The sequence below is a fragment of the Fistularia commersonii genome, chromosome 3 (genome assembly GCF_037954325.1).
Source record: "Fistularia commersonii isolate RoL2024-O1a breed Wild chromosome 3, RoL_Fcom_v1.0, whole genome shotgun sequence".
Classification (NCBI taxonomy): domain Eukaryota; kingdom Metazoa; phylum Chordata; class Actinopteri; order Syngnathiformes; family Fistulariidae; genus Fistularia; species Fistularia commersonii.
This window is the reverse complement of record NC_141286.1, coordinates 3,026,784-3,042,299: the sequence shown is the minus strand read 5'-3', so window position 1 is coordinate 3,042,299 and position 15,516 is coordinate 3,026,784. Positions and strand designations below refer to the sequence as shown.

General features: G+C 40.7%; 1 protein-coding gene and 1 long non-coding RNA gene across 2 annotated transcripts in view; both read right to left on the bottom strand.

Moving 5' to 3' along the window:
• Nucleotides 1-7,061, bottom strand: part of nf1a (neurofibromin 1a) — an 80,401-nt gene extending 73,340 nt beyond the window's left edge. Inside the window, exon 1 of the mRNA XM_086141414.1 lies at nt 6,823-7,061. Within this exon, the coding sequence (XP_085997540.1) occupies nt 6,823-6,882 (60 nt within the window). The 5' untranslated portion in view covers nt 6,883-7,061. The remainder of the gene's footprint in view (nt 1-6,822) is intronic.
• A 3,561-nt stretch (nt 7,062-10,622) lies between these two features.
• On the bottom strand, nt 10,623-15,516 carry LOC147235229 (uncharacterized). The gene is made up of 2 exons (XR_015109169.1): nt 15,295-15,516; nt 10,623-11,376 (listed from the first exon to the last, which is right to left on the bottom strand). It is a non-coding gene; the product is annotated as an uncharacterized LOC147235229 (long non-coding RNA).

The following is a 15,516-nucleotide window of genomic DNA, read 5'->3' as shown; positions in this document are numbered from 1 at the left end:
TGATTTTTTAGAAATAACAATTCACTTAAGGGATTTTCCAGTTACTTTGAAATCAATTAAATGGATTTCCTGGGGAGTGATCTGGATGATGTCAAAAAGCTTTCTGACTGGGTCAGCGATAGATTACAATTTTTTTTTTTTTTTTTTTTTTTTTTTGCAGCATCCAGGGAAGCGAACTGCCAGCCAGCCTGGCAGCCCAGCAGGTTTAACCATCAGGAATTTAATCTTATTTCCCTGCATCATGACAGCGCGTTTGCTGCTTTCATATAAAAATCACACTCACTGTCTGTCTGTTACGCTTCTCCGTCATTCAGGCTTCGGTTTTCGTCGTCAAATCTTGTCGTAGCGACTCGACTCGTTCGGATTTTTCAAACTATTTCATCTGAGAGGCTTCAGAAGTTCAGTTCTGTTCTCTCTCTTCTCTCTCCTCAGCACATTTGTGTGTGACAACAACTACTTATGCTACTCCGAGTCCAATAAAGGCCTCACAACAAGTGTTAATCCTTTTAAAACCAAAGATGGATAGATGCCACCACAAGCATGTGGAAGCCAGGCCAAAATTTGTTTTAATCAACAAATCCGCACAGAATTTGGTGACAGGGGCAAGGATTATAGATGTTCAGCTGACGATGGTGCGGTCAACTGCAATAGCAGAACACGGTCCTCGAAAAGAAAAGAAAATTAAAAAAAAAAAAAAAGAAAAAAAAAAAAACTTCTTCCTGTACTTTTGAATCCTTTGGTAAACTCTTAAACAGCCATTCTCCCAACGGAGACATTAAGTGCCACTACGGAGAAGCCCTTTCCAACTCGCTGCAGTAGTTAAACCATGTCCTCTCATTTGCATAACAAGGATAACAAATGGAAATGGAATAAAAGAAGGGAAATTCAAGCTTTAACTTGTAAATTTGCCATTTTGAGATTGATTTTTTGGGGGAAAAATTCAGCGTTATTTTCAGTTTCATCTTGTTGACTCATCCTTTCAGCGCGACCCTTCGGTCCAACTTGAGCAACGATAACCAGGTCTGCTGCGGGTTCAGAGTTTGGGGGAAAATGCAAGCGGAGGTCTGACAGCAGATATCGGTGCGGAGTGTCAGATACAGTTTAATGGACGACTTTGTCAGCTCGAAAAAAAAAAAATGAAGCTCAGCAGTCTTGGCACGTACTTCGCACACTCCTGAAATTTAGCTTTTCATACTCAATGGAATAATGGGATGTCCAGTGTTGAGCTAGAGACTTCTCCATGACAGATCTGCACATCCAGATTAAAATAGTGTGAGGCAGCTGACGTACTATGGGCATTTTTCTCAATACTTTCCTAAAAACCATCTGACTGATCCGGTAAAAAAAATGACATTGCACGGATGTACATGTTGACGAATTTAAGATTCACCACAAAATACTGATTGAGAGAATATTTGACTATTGTGCAGTTTCTATTCCCAGCATATTTCCCACAACTAATATGGATATTTGGCTGAATACGTGACATCACTTTTAGGATATCCGTACCAGCCAACTGATTTAGAAACTGTTGCTTTATTTTGAGTTTTATTGCTAATTCACAAAAAACACCTTCTAACTTTCTGTAAACACGTTTAAAAATGATGATGTTATTTCATGTACTGTTGAAAATCCAGAGTTAAATTTTGACATCAACATAAAAAAATATAATGTCTTTGTCAATATATTGCCATCAGTCATATCTAAAATCACAGCATCTCTGAAAATGAATTAACCATCATGTGTTGAAATTAAGAAAACAAAAGTATGGCAAGAAATAAATGCTGCTAAAGAATATCAGTTAAGAAAGAAATAGTTATCATGAAGCACTGATTAGCAAATTTTACCTTACAAATACAAATTGAATTGACTGACCTATAAAGGAATTTTCTATTAAATCCCCAATAGCTTTTCACTCTTTAAGGCCATCATCAGTCAAACCTAATAAATACCATTTATTCACATGCATATTTTATTTACCTACTTAGATTTTTTCATTATATAATATGACCACCAGTATCCTCCAAAAAAAAAAAAAAAAAAAAATCTTAAAATTTATCTGGAATTCACCAAGGACTTTCCAACAATTCTCCTCTGTATGAGGGCTAAAACTCGGGCTCCTGATGGGAAGTCTTGGGAAGAGGAACTCAATATAGTCAGCCTGTCACACCATCACATGCACATAACACACAATGTAAAACAGGCCTCGCCTCTGTCTGCCTTCCAGCGCGGTCAGTGAGCTCTTTGTCTCAAACAGCCGGGCCCAGCCATTCTTCCAAAGGTCACACATATCTTTCCCATAAGCTGCTCATCTCAGCTCGAGGACACAACAGCATCTACTGAATGTACATTTGGACGTGGACGAGCGGAAGACCTAGACCCGTGTAGGCGGCCGTCACCACCTGCCTGCATTTTTAAAGCCTCTTGAGCCAAAAAGGCAGTTGAATGTTCAGTGCTCTTATCCTGGTGCTCAGAGATGTTTGATGGCTACATGTGATGTACAGCATTATGAATAGCACCGTGTTAAAGTAATACAAGTCATTCGAGTCCACGTTTATTTAATATCAGTGAAGGGTTTGGTAGGCATCAATAAACTGAATGTACGGTGATTATTTCAATGACAATGAAATGTTATCGGCGAATTGTGAGACGTCTCTTGCTTGAATCGGATCGAAATTACGTGTTATGGGCAGGTGAACAGCCCAAAACAAAACGAATCATCACATAAATAGGAGCATGCCCTACGTCACGGGGAGAGCCCCTGTAATTCGGTTATCGGAAGCTTTGGAAAAGTTCAGTCGATCGGTCGCTAAACATCGATTTGAGTAAAAAAGTTCCAATTTCACTTGGTCAAATATTATTTATGTATTCTGCACATTTCTGTACTTCTTAAGCAATATGTGCTAAAGCAAACATATTCGTTAACCTCTTGAAAAAAAATAATCTGATGTTCATGTAGCATTCAAATCGTCATTGTTGAACCAACATTACATTCCAGTCATTTGGCAGGCGCTTTTATCCAAAGCGACTTACAAAAAGTGCAATTCAGTCATCAAAGATCCGACGTACCAGTAGTCGGAAGTCAGAAGTGACCACTCTACCAAATAGCCATCTCAGAACCATACGCATACATACATTCATTTCATCCTTTTTTTTTCCAGGGGGGGGGGGGGGTTGGAGGCTAAGTGCGATCAGTGGGGTAGTGCTTGGTGAAGAGGTATGTTTTCAGCTCACGGCGAAAGATAGGCAGCGACCCCGTTGTTCTGAGCTTTTTCGGGAGTTCGTTCCACCGCCGAGGAGCCGAGACCGAGAAGAACCGAGACCGGTTCGGTCGGCAGCTTGGGGCTCTGAGTGACGGTTCCAGAGAGGTTGCAGATCGGAGGGGACGGGTAGGGACACGTGGCTCGACCATATCCTGGAGATAAGACGGGGGCGTCCCATTCACTGCCCGGTAGGCGAGCACCAGGGTCTTGAACTTGATGCGGGAGGCTACCGGGAGCCAGCGTAGGGACATAAGAAGGGGGTCCAACAAATTGTCCTATTGGAAACGTCTTCAACGCCCGGCGACAGTAAATGTCAATTTCAGTTAAAAAAAGTTGCCAAATAGAAGCCAGCGGGATTTATTTGTAAATTTGTATGTCAATGTTTAATTGTGGACTGTTGGAATATTTACATAAGGGACAACATTAAAAAACAGCAGATCAAACTTTTTGCATTAAAACACCTTGAAATGAATAAATGGTGATCAGTTGGTGTCACGACCTGCTTTTGGCTTTAAGACGTTAGTCAGGCTCCATTCAGACCAAATTCGTCCATGTGGCCAAACAGAAGATTCTCCGCTTCTAAGTCAGTTTGAGTTGTTTGGTGGGAAGAGCCACAAAGGGTTCAAAATAATACGTTGAAACGGAGTCATCTTTCGATGTATACAGCCCAACTGCACATGACGATAGCCAATCACATTAGAGCGGAAAGTGGGTGAAAGAGCAGATGAGGAAGCCCGGGTGCTCTGTAGCAGCATAGCATTCTGCTATTCCATTGAGCGACTGTGCTTGAAGGACCGATTCCCTGTGTGGTGGCGGTTCTCGAGCTCGAAAAGCCTGCCGTTGGATTGCGCAGAGGTGTTAGATAGCCTACAGTTGCTTGCAGTTGTATTTCTGTTCAAGTAAACTCACGACATGACATTAACCATAGCACTGACAATGATGTACAGCCGACAGTCGATCGTCACGTCACCAGATTTAATCGGAAGACTGCCTATAAACCGCTAATTATTTTCCTCAAACAATATATTGATCTGTAAAGCTTTATGATGCACAATGGAAGATGTACTTTGACTTACAGCACTGTAAAACGGGACATTTTCACAGTAAGTGGTTACTATAATGATGATTTGGCAGAAAACAAGAATCCAGAGGAGGGTTACCGTATATTTTGTCAGAACAATGGTTTGCCAAGGCTTGCAGAACAATATGTAAGAAAATCACTTGAATGATAACACTTTTCCACAAACAATTCAGAAGCCATTTGGATATTTCAATCTCCAAAATCTACCTTGAGGATTTTTATAAAAACATGTGACATTTCAGTCCATAATTAAGTCTACATTCCATGAATTACTCAATTGGCCAAGTCTACGGGCTGAACTTTGTGAACTTCGGGGACCTCGCACTCACCAGATGGTATGATGGAGTTCTAGCCACACATGCTGAAACTTGACTTTGTCAAAAGGAAATGGACCATCCGAAACATTGACACCCGTAAGTCCAAAAGTAACTGTCTGCACGGGTAGAGAGCTCCCACGTCACTTCTGTGGTGCAAAAATTGATGGCCAAAACTAGATGGACTTTAGGCAAATGTGTTTTCTTTCAGTAAAAAACAAAGAGAAGCAGAAGACAGCTTCTCTAGACGACTGCCATCATGTTTCACCGATTTTAATCCGAACCCACGTCCTGCACACATTAAACACGCAGAGTTTAGGAAGAACAGGGTAGTGGGACAGACACCTCCCTCCAACAAACTGTCTGGAACACCAAATCTTCTCCATGTTGCACACCTGTCAGTTAAGACAGACGTCTTTCAGAGGATGCTCCAGGGTAGTAAGAATACATGTTACAAGTGAAACTGAATTAGCCCGCATTAAAGTTATCAAACATTTAAAATGTCATGACTCGCTGAAAAACCTTAGTCTGGGAGTAGCCAGTTATATCAGAACTGAGGGTTCCTTGCTTTACATCTATAGATTAAATACACACAGATGAGGTGTACAATTTAAGAACACATAACAGCAGATGAAGTAGCTTTGTCCACTTCGGGACATTGGGAAATAAAAGACTTGAGTCTTCTATGTCCAAGCTCAAAAGGCTATTAGGAATTTCGATATACTGCCTCCACTATGTCACTGCTGTTCAGCAAGCACATGAAACTAGATGATGCCCAGATAATTAACAAGGGCATTAGTTTATCGAAAAAGGGTGGCTTTATGGGGACAAGCCCTAATGTAAACTGACGGGCTTGCTTTAGCCAAGGCTTAGGATAACAATAACCAAGAAGCAGATATAAGACCAAAAGCCACTTTCTTCCAACTGTAATAATCCAAGCTGAGCTGCTAAACCCAGCTAGAATCCATGATCAGTGGCAGCTAACACCAGGCGCAGAGGCTGCTGGAGACTAAACAGAGCCAAATTACTTTTAAATGGCAAGCACTGCTTTTTTTCCCCTCCCAACATAAAGTGGCTGTCAGATTTCCCCTCCAACAACAGAGACACTTGATCTGAATAAACAGGGTTGACAGACAGATACTTGTATACAATTATCTTTTTATTCATGACGCAAGATTCTTCATGCATAAACACTAGATCTGACGCAATGTTTGACTGATTAGCGACACCATTTCCATCACAAGAGTATGAACATTGAATTGTCTATATTGAGATGTTAAAGCACAAATGGTAAAAATTCAAATGCATTGCAGTCATGTTAAAACATATTTGGGGTGCACTTAACGGAAGCTGGTGACAAATAAAACTGAAATCTAACAATGTTTCACCTGCACTGTCAAGCAGAAAAATCAGGTAGGAGTTTAGCTTCTCCAGCAAGGCAAAATTTGATTACTGCCAGAAGACATCTTGTGCTCAGAACGACTCCGCGTCCAAGTCAAAATATATGCATATTCATGTGTCCGAAATGTTTTGTAATGTCTGGGTTTTAGGATTCACAACTGCATGTGTTGGTATTGTGGTTTTCAAAGGAGTTTCGAATGGCATTTGACATGAATGGAGGGGTCGTAAATATCGCAGGAAGATCAGTTTTGCCTCTCTGTTGTGACAAGTTATTTGTGTGCAGCTTCTTCGTTAGCTTGTATGACGGCAGCGTGCTAAACCTGTCACATCTTATTTGTTTACATTAGATAGCTAGGCCCGCTAGTGTTAGCTCACCTAGCTCCAACACAGCAAGCCTTCGGCGTGGAACTTTAAACGCAAACGCTTTGGGTCGAGATCGGACGCCCCTGACACGTTTGCTTCGCTGTGTGTAACATGTTGTTATGTAGTTAACCGGGACGGTGCGAGCAAGGCAAAGAAACAATCTGCTAACTGATGGTGAGGAGACGGCGCTAGCTAGAAAGAGCTCATCTTCACTGTTTTGCAGCCGGGGACAGCAATGCAGTCTACAATTCAGACGCGAAACTATTCCAGACGGGAAAAGCATATTTGCTGCTTGGAATTAATACAACCGAAGTCAGTGTAACGTTAAACAGACTGGCGGGGCCTCCAGACTACTACAGCTTGCGACACCCATCCACTGAATCATATTAGCCCATCTTACCTGCTCATCAAATCTAGTAATCACGGCCTGGACCCATTCCACTGGTTTGTGAGCCGCCATGGCCGGGTGGAGGGACACCGCAGCGCTGTGCGGCTAAATCCAAGGTGTGAGGCCGGAGTTGACAGGCTTAAATATGCATAAACATGTGCCCTGAATCGATGGGAGAGGACGAAAGGGGCGAGTATTTTCCCTTTCTGTAGGATTCACCATGCCACCGCCATGAAAGACCACCGGAAGTCTTCTTCAGAGAAATTGATGGGAGGTGTTGGAGAGCTGGATCAAGCTAGCTCGCGTTAAAAAAGAACACTTCCAATTCCAGGCTTCAAAGTAACACACCGGCTCACGAAATGTTTGTCGACTAAATAAATACCAACCCAGAGGTGAGACTGGGTGTTTTTTTGTAAACTAAGCGCTGTTGGGTCATTTGAGCTCCGACGTTTTCAGTGAGAGATCAATAAATACCTAGCTGGCTTTTTCTACGCCTGTACGCTGTGCATTAGCGTCATCTGCAATAATTAAACCTGCGAAGGGGAGGACAAAACCTTTATGATCTAAACCCTGGATTCACAGATATAAACCCACCCAATGCTGTACTTTTGCCCAACAAATCCCAAGTTTTCTCCTGTGTCTTATTTTGAAGTGAAATTATTCCTACTTCCGCTTAAAAGCTGGCACAACCGCATTTCCCCGAGAGCGCATGCGTCAACTCCATTCAGGCCTATCAGAAGGTTCTCAAAACTGAGTGGACTTTATTGTTGTCATTAACCATTTTTACAGGATTACTCAAAAAATAGTTACACTTTACACTCATACCAGCAATAAAGAAGCAACTCCAATGCTCTGCTTTCCCTCTCTTAAAAAATATCTTTTTGCACTAGCACTGAACTATTGCACTGTTCATGTGGATTTTTTTTCTTTTAGTATTTTCCTATTTGTTTATTTGTTTGTTAATTGAGATGTGGGGGGAAAAAATGAGGAAAAAAAACACTAAATTGTTCAAACTGAAATAAGATTTTTGTCTTTGGATGTAGATAAAGAATATAAAACATTATCTGACTTTGTCTGTCGATGTATTTTTATGAATATTCAGCTGTACAGTTAAAACCATTATTACTAAGCTGTGTTGCTGTTTAGGTAAGGATTTTATAATAATAGCAACTAATTTTCGTGTCTTGATTGTTCTGCCACAAGTAAGGATCAATACTAGATCAGGACTTGAAAAGTTTAGCGTCACAACAGGACGTATTTAACATGACAAAAAGCTGTATTTCCTCCAATTGCCCCTCAGAGACAAATAAAGTTTCTCAGATTCTGATTCCTAATATGATGGTGTTTAGCAACCACATGTATCATATGCCAAAATCAAGTGCTTGAATCTTGTGATTTTTCTTTGTACTATGTTATTTAATTCTTGTATGTTGAATACAATAACAATAATGTATCATTGCACAAAATAAAAATTCACAAAATGTGTCACATTCTAAACTATTAATATAAGAAAGTATGTTATTGGAATATTTGTTTTCCTTAATGAATGCATTGTAGGACCAGTTGTGAAATTAAGAAGTATATAGTAATTAAATTTAACATTGACATTTTCCTTCACATTTGGTTCATTAATAGTGAGGTCATTCTTGCCAATGGCGATCAGACTGTAAAACTCGGTCCTTTTCTTATCTCACTATCCATCTGGCTCCATGTGTTTGTAAGTAATTTATCTTAAATATATTTTATTATCTTTATTCTATTATCTTTATAACCTTTATTCATTTATTCCTGCTAATCTCCTCCTATGTATTGATTTAATCTCTTACTGTATGGAGCATCTGAGACCACTCAGTTTCCTCCAGAATCAATACAGTATTTCTGATTCAGATAATTTATCAAATTCCATTATAAAAATTATTGGTATAATATGTACTTTTGCATTACAAAACAACTGCTTTGCAAATAATAAGTGAAGGTTTGTCTATTATATCAATTATGTGCCATGTTTTAACAAGAAAAAAAACAGACCTGTCTCTGTCATTATTTGTCTTATCTTAAGTGATCATTTTCATTTTACATCTTTCTTTAGCGCCATAGGCATTAGTGTGGAGTTGGTCCTAACATTCCAGCTTTAAGCCTCCATAACTTTTCATCAAACAATTTGGATTTTTGGATGTTTTCCTGGGATAGTACAGTGCTGCACTCATGTGTCTAATGCCCAGATGATTCCAAGGTTGAAGCCACTGGGGCCTTCCCATGTGGATCATGCAGGTTACCCCATATCTGTTCGGGTGCTATTCACATTCCCCTGCTTCCTGCAGTCTAAAAACAAGGCAGAAGTTATTTGAACTGTTATATTGTCCAGAGATTTGAATGAGGGAGGCTCTGTCAGCATGTAGCAACTTGTCCAGGGTGTAAGATAGTGCTGGTCAAATGACTGACAGCTGGAACTGGCGCCTAACAAGGTCATATGTTCTTGATATCATGATTTATTCTGGCTGTTATTTGGGTAATTTCATTCAGGTTATTCTTAATTGAACTTTAGGTAATTTGACATCCATGTTTGCACATTTTGCTTGTCATTTATAAGTGATTTCAGAAAGATTAGATTTTCTTTTTTATATTCTTGGGTATTTTTTGGGAATCAGTTTTTTGTGTTTTTAAGGTCTTCGTTTTAACTTAATATTTTTGTGGGGAAGAAATAATATAAAAAACCTATGTGTGCACAAGTCGGACTGACAGAGAAGCATGATTGGTTGTTTTCAATGAATCCTAGTGACATTTCACTTACATCCCTTCATCCCATGCTTGGCATTATGTTTGGTGATGAGATACTTATATGCACCAGCTCCACCGGGGACAGTCTCTCCATGTGAAGGTCCGAGTGCACATTACTCTTGCTGATGTTCGTGTAACTGTGGAACTTTGCAGCTATTGAGTCAATAGTGTTGTTAGCATTTACCCAAAATGCATCACAGCCTGTAAAGTCGCTGTTGAGTTGCTGTTGTTCCTTACTACTTCAACTTTTTAATAATACAACTTAAATTTGACTTTTAGATATCGCTCAGGGATGAAATTTCAGAGACACTGACAGCTACGATGCATCCCAGAACCACAGAACCACAAACTTTCTTCAAATGCAGGCTTTTAATACTTTCTTCAATAGGGTGATGTTCAGGGCTCATACCAAATATTGCATGGTGAAGCTAAAAGCTGATATTCAGGAGTTGCAAATGTTAAGATTACGCCGCGAAATTCACAGCATGACAAACTCTGAGGAGATCTGATGACCTCCTTCATCCCCTTTTATCATATCTCCAAATTCATACTCTACAAGAGATAAAAACCATTGCGTGCTGACTGGTGTCATTGTGCTGTGACATTCTGTGGGTTGTGATATTATTTAGCCAAAGAGAAAATTTGAATCCATCCTGTCTTTTATCAACAAATGAGGCTAGTGGAAGTAGTGTGATGAGATGAGAACGTTTTCTTGGCACATTTAGCTCCTTAAAACTAATTCAGAATTGTTCCAATGCTACCAATGTCCAATTGATTACAACAACTGCATCCATCCTCCATTGGATACTGTAAGCAGGATGAGGCACGGAATAGCAAAGTTCAAATAATCTAATTTTTTTCTGAATAGTTTTGAGATCAACTAGGGGTTCAATAGGGTACGAGGAAGGACTATCTAACTTAGGTTAACTACCTCCCCAATGGAACCACTGAGTGTATATATGGGCACCATGAAACAGCAGCGATATGGTCATGGATAAATCCAAACCTTACTTGTCAAATCGACACGGGAAAATAAAAAAAAAAATCCCTTTATTGAACTGAAATAATACAGTTTTGGATATGTTAAGGCACATTATTACATCACAGATCAGCAGAGAGGCAGTGCCTAACTCACAGGGTAACAGACAACAGGACACATTCAGTACTTCACATGCTTCCTGAAAGTGGTCACTTCTGAGACCACCAACAGGTCTGAGAGCAGGCTCATGTTGCATTCACCTTAAATATGTAAACCCTGGGGTCAAACTAGACAGCTGTGCACGAGTCCTTTGGTAAAGAGGATATTGGATCATTAATGCCGACATGAGTCTTCATTACCTGCAACAGCAATGTGATCTCTGTTCACTCTTGTTTCTCCTTTTTTTTTTCTGCCTAAAGCAAAAGAAAGGCACTTTGGATGAAGCTTCCATTAAGGCGGGATCGAGGTTGAGACGGGTGGCCCTGAGAGAGAAGAGGGTCCTCAGGGGTTAGATGGTGATGGTAGAAAACCCATAATCAGTTAGTTCAACCCCTGTCATGCCAGGCATCCATGTCTTCAACTTCTACTCAATAGCCTCAGGCCTGGTAGCCACGTACACGAAGAGGACAATGAGTAGAACAACAACCGCCAGCGTGGGAAGCACCACAGTTGCCACCTGCTGCCGAGCCTCCTGCATTGCCTGCTTCCGTTCCTTCTTGTCCCTGGAGGTTTCCTTCTTGGGCTTCCCTTTGAGCTGCCTCATGATGCGTCTCAGCCCTCAGAATCTGCCCTCACACAGCTACAGGACACTGCAGACACAGAGAAAGTCAACAAGTTAAAATGCTGACAAGAAAAAGGCAACTATATAAATCAAATATTGTCAACCTCAGGATTTTTTCAGGTGCCCACCCCCATAATATTTTTTTTATCCACAAGACCTTCTTTTCTTGTCAGTACCAACACTTTGAATAGAACCTTAACCTTAAAAAGATCTGATGATCAACTTTTTCATGTCAGTCCACCATGTTATCTGAATATTTTTGTCTCTGTGCTGATAAAATGATGAAACACAAAGATACCGCAAAATACTAATAACTCTAATGTATGATCACTTATTGAAAGTATACAACACAATGCATTATTCATTTTACTCATGTAACATTATTTATAACATTCTAAAGATAATAGAGTCACATATCATATTCTTTTATTAAGTGTTATAAAACTTTTCATTTGTGAGTTTGAAACACAATAATTATAATTTATAGTGACTATTGTCCCTCTTGATTCACTGACCGTTTTTATTGCTCCCGTTAAAATCACATAACAGTTCCTTTAACTTGATTTTTGGCACTCTCAGCACAGTAAGTTCTTTAATGCAGCCTGAGGGGCAGACAAGCCAGGGTCTCTCTGAGCCCACCCCCAGCCCGGATAAACGCATTCAGAGTAAAACATATGCCGAAAATAACGATGTGAATCAAACATACCACGTCGGTCGAGGCCCGGGTTAACAATGACCACCCTGAAGATAATCTACAGGGTACCAGTGGAAATTGGGCTTCTGCAGGTCAAAGAAGGAGAGGAGGAAGGCTGTTTTGGAAGCAGAGAGAGAAAGAGGAAAGGCGAGAGTCCGGGGCCGAGAGTAAGGACTTTGAATATTGGGACGATGACAGGAAAAGGCAGAGTTGGTTGTCAAGATGCAGAGAAGGAAGGTGGATATAATGTGTGTCCAGGAGAAAGTGAAAGGTGGGATGCTCAATGTGGTTAGTGGCTATTCCCACAGATGGGATGTGAGTAAGAGGAGATGGAGAAATTCTGGCGTGAGATAAAATGATGCGGAATATTCCCAGGAGCGGATAGAAGTGACTGGTGCAGACTTCAGCTGGCATGTTGGTGCAGGAAACAGAGGTCTCGAAGAAGCGATGGGCTGTTTTGGCATCCAGGAAAGGAACGCAGAGGGACAAATGGTGGAAGACTTCGGTGGCAAAAAAAGATGGAAATGGCTGTGGTGAATACTTTTTTCCAGAAAAAGCAGGAACATAGGGTAACTTCTACTCGACTTGTGCTCCTTTGTGTCCATTGCTATCAGATTATGCGACATCAGTCTGGACAGCACAAAACTCAGACCGGCCGGAGTCAAATCTGTACCACTGGCTAATACCTGCAACTGTCATTTTGCTCCTGTTCTCATGTAGCAGTTTCGGGCCTATTTTCATCCTTCTTTTTATTGTTGTTGTCATCTCTGTCCTATTTAATGTATCTGTCTATTAATTAACCTTAATGTCTTTTGATACCTATCTTATTATATCTCATGTCTTATCTTATAAGAGCTGGGAGAGGAGCACACAGGTAGACTACATCTCGTATAGATGATGTAATCTTGCCGCAGGTTTGGGTGAATAAGGATAGGGAGGAAAATGTATATACAGATGCTTGAAGAATGATGGGAAGATGGAAAGAGAACTTTGGAGAGATGATGAATGAGGAAAATGAAAGAGAGCAAAGGGTAGAAGAGGTGACTGATGTAGACCACTAAGAAGCAGAGATGGCAGCAGTAGAGTTTCTCATTAGATTATTCAACAGGATCTTTGAGAGTAAGAAGATGCCTGAGGAATGAAGAAGAAGTGTGATAGGGCCCGGTTTTAAGAACAAGGGAGATGTGCAGAATTTAGGGTAACTATAGAGGGATAACATTGATGAGCCATACAATGAAGTGATGGGAAAAAGTAGTTGAAACTAGACTGAGAGCAGATGTCAGCATTTGTGAGCAGCAGTGTGGCTTCATACCTAGAAAAAGTACTATAGATGCAGTACTTGCTTTAAGAATGTTGATACAGAAGTGCAGAGAAGGTCAGGGGAGCTGCATTGTACCTTTGTAGACCTAGAAAAAGAATATGACAAGGTGTCGAGAAAGGAACTATGGTACTGTATGAGGATGTCTGGAGTGACAGAGAAGTATGTAAGAGCCGTGAGACAGTGGTGAGTTATGCTGTAGATGTGACAGAGGTTCAAGGTAGAGGTGGGATTACATCGGGGGGTAACCCTGAGCCCCTTCCTGTTTACTGTGGTGATGGACAGGCTGACAGATGAGTTTAGATAAGAATCTCCATAGATCATCATGTTTGCAAATGGAGCAGGTGGAGGAAAATCTCCAGAGATGAAGATATTCTCTGGAAAGGAGAGGAATGAAGGTTAGTTAACTCAAGACAGAATATATGTGTGTGAATGAAAGAAACCCCGGTAGAGCGGTGGGGCTACAGGGAGTGGAGATAAAGAAGGTGGAGGATTTTACATACTTAAGAGACAACAGTCCAGAGCAACAAAGGGTGTGAAAAAAGAGGTGAAGAGATGGGTTCAAGCAGGTTGGAATGGGTGGAGAAAAGTGTCAGGGATGCTTTGAGATTGAAGACTATTAGCCAGAATGAAGGAGGGGGTTGATTCGGACAAAAGAACAAAAGATTGTGTAATTTTATGAATACAGTCTACAAATTCATGCAGGTGTATTCCAAAATACATTTGCCTTTAGTCTGGGTGAATAAATAGCCAAGACTTTGAAAATATAATAAATGGCTATAATACTGATTAAATGTCATCATGAATCAAATATATAGCATGTGTGTGTGTGTATTTTGAAATAATCAATAATAGTGATATTGAACTTCAGCCCTAAAACAGATGTGTACACAGGCTGCTGCAGTAAACACCTGACACCCACTAGGATATATCATGTATACTCTCTAAATAAATTTTAATTCAAACAAATTCAGAGGTCACTTTTACACACACACACACACACACACACAGCTGGACAGTCATTTGCACGCATTATCTGTGCAGGTTATAGGTTTTGTCCAGCAGAGGGCGTTCTGACCCCGAACCCAGTGCTGCTCACGGTTCATCCATAGCAAGTTAACTGTCTGTAAGGAACTCACTGCAACTAAAAGCTTTCTTCTTAAAAAAAATGCATGTATTTCCAGAAAAAAAAAACCACTAAAAAGCAGAATAGCAACCACTTGAAACAACCCAGAATCCAATTACTTTGGATGTAGACATTAAAATGATCACACTTTTGGTATTTAGATAAGGCATTTTAGTTCATCAATACCTGACATCTGTCAATGAATTGATCATGAATTATTTTGTGCAAACATAACAGCATAAGTGTTACGATATGTAATCAATAAATGATCGTTTTAGGACAGCGAGGACAAAATATTACACATGTTAACTCGTATGTGCTAAACTTCACAAAGCACCGTAAACAAAACAAAACAACTTAAAGCGGGACAGACGGGCCTTAACACCTCGTAGCGGTCAACATTTCATCTAATTTTATTTACACGGGTTTCTTTCCAGCGTGGATCATCCGTGACGTGCATCCACGGAGCGGCGTGTGCGGGACAGCGCCGCGGCCCAGCAGCTGTCAGGCTAACGTTCACGTCACGTCACGCAACGAGACACGACACCGATCCGGTGCTTCTTTAACCGTCAGACCGGCACCAAGCTAGCTCGAATTAGCTAGTAAACTTACTCACACGGTTGGTTCCGTAACGCTTTTCAAAAGGTTTTGGGAAGCCCGAGAAAAATTAAAATAGCCCCCCCCCCCCAAAAAAAAGTCACCTTGTATTTTTTTTTTACTTCGAAAAAGCAGCGGGGTTTAGTTTTGTACAGCTTTAACGGAAGAGTGCTGAGTCAGGAAAGGAGTTCGGTAGGAGTTCTAGCCTTACAGGAGGAGCCGCAGTCGGGGACGAGTTCCTCGGGTGAAAGCGCTCCGCTCGCTCGGTGCCGGAGTCCCAGACGTCAAATGTTTTACAAGAATAAAAAATTAAAAAAAAAAACACAGAAACACGTAAAAAGTTATTTTGGAAAAGCTAAACTTACTGAATGTTTCTCGAGCAGCTTGACGTGGCAGTCTGTGAGGGCACACTTTGAAACACATCATCAAGTCC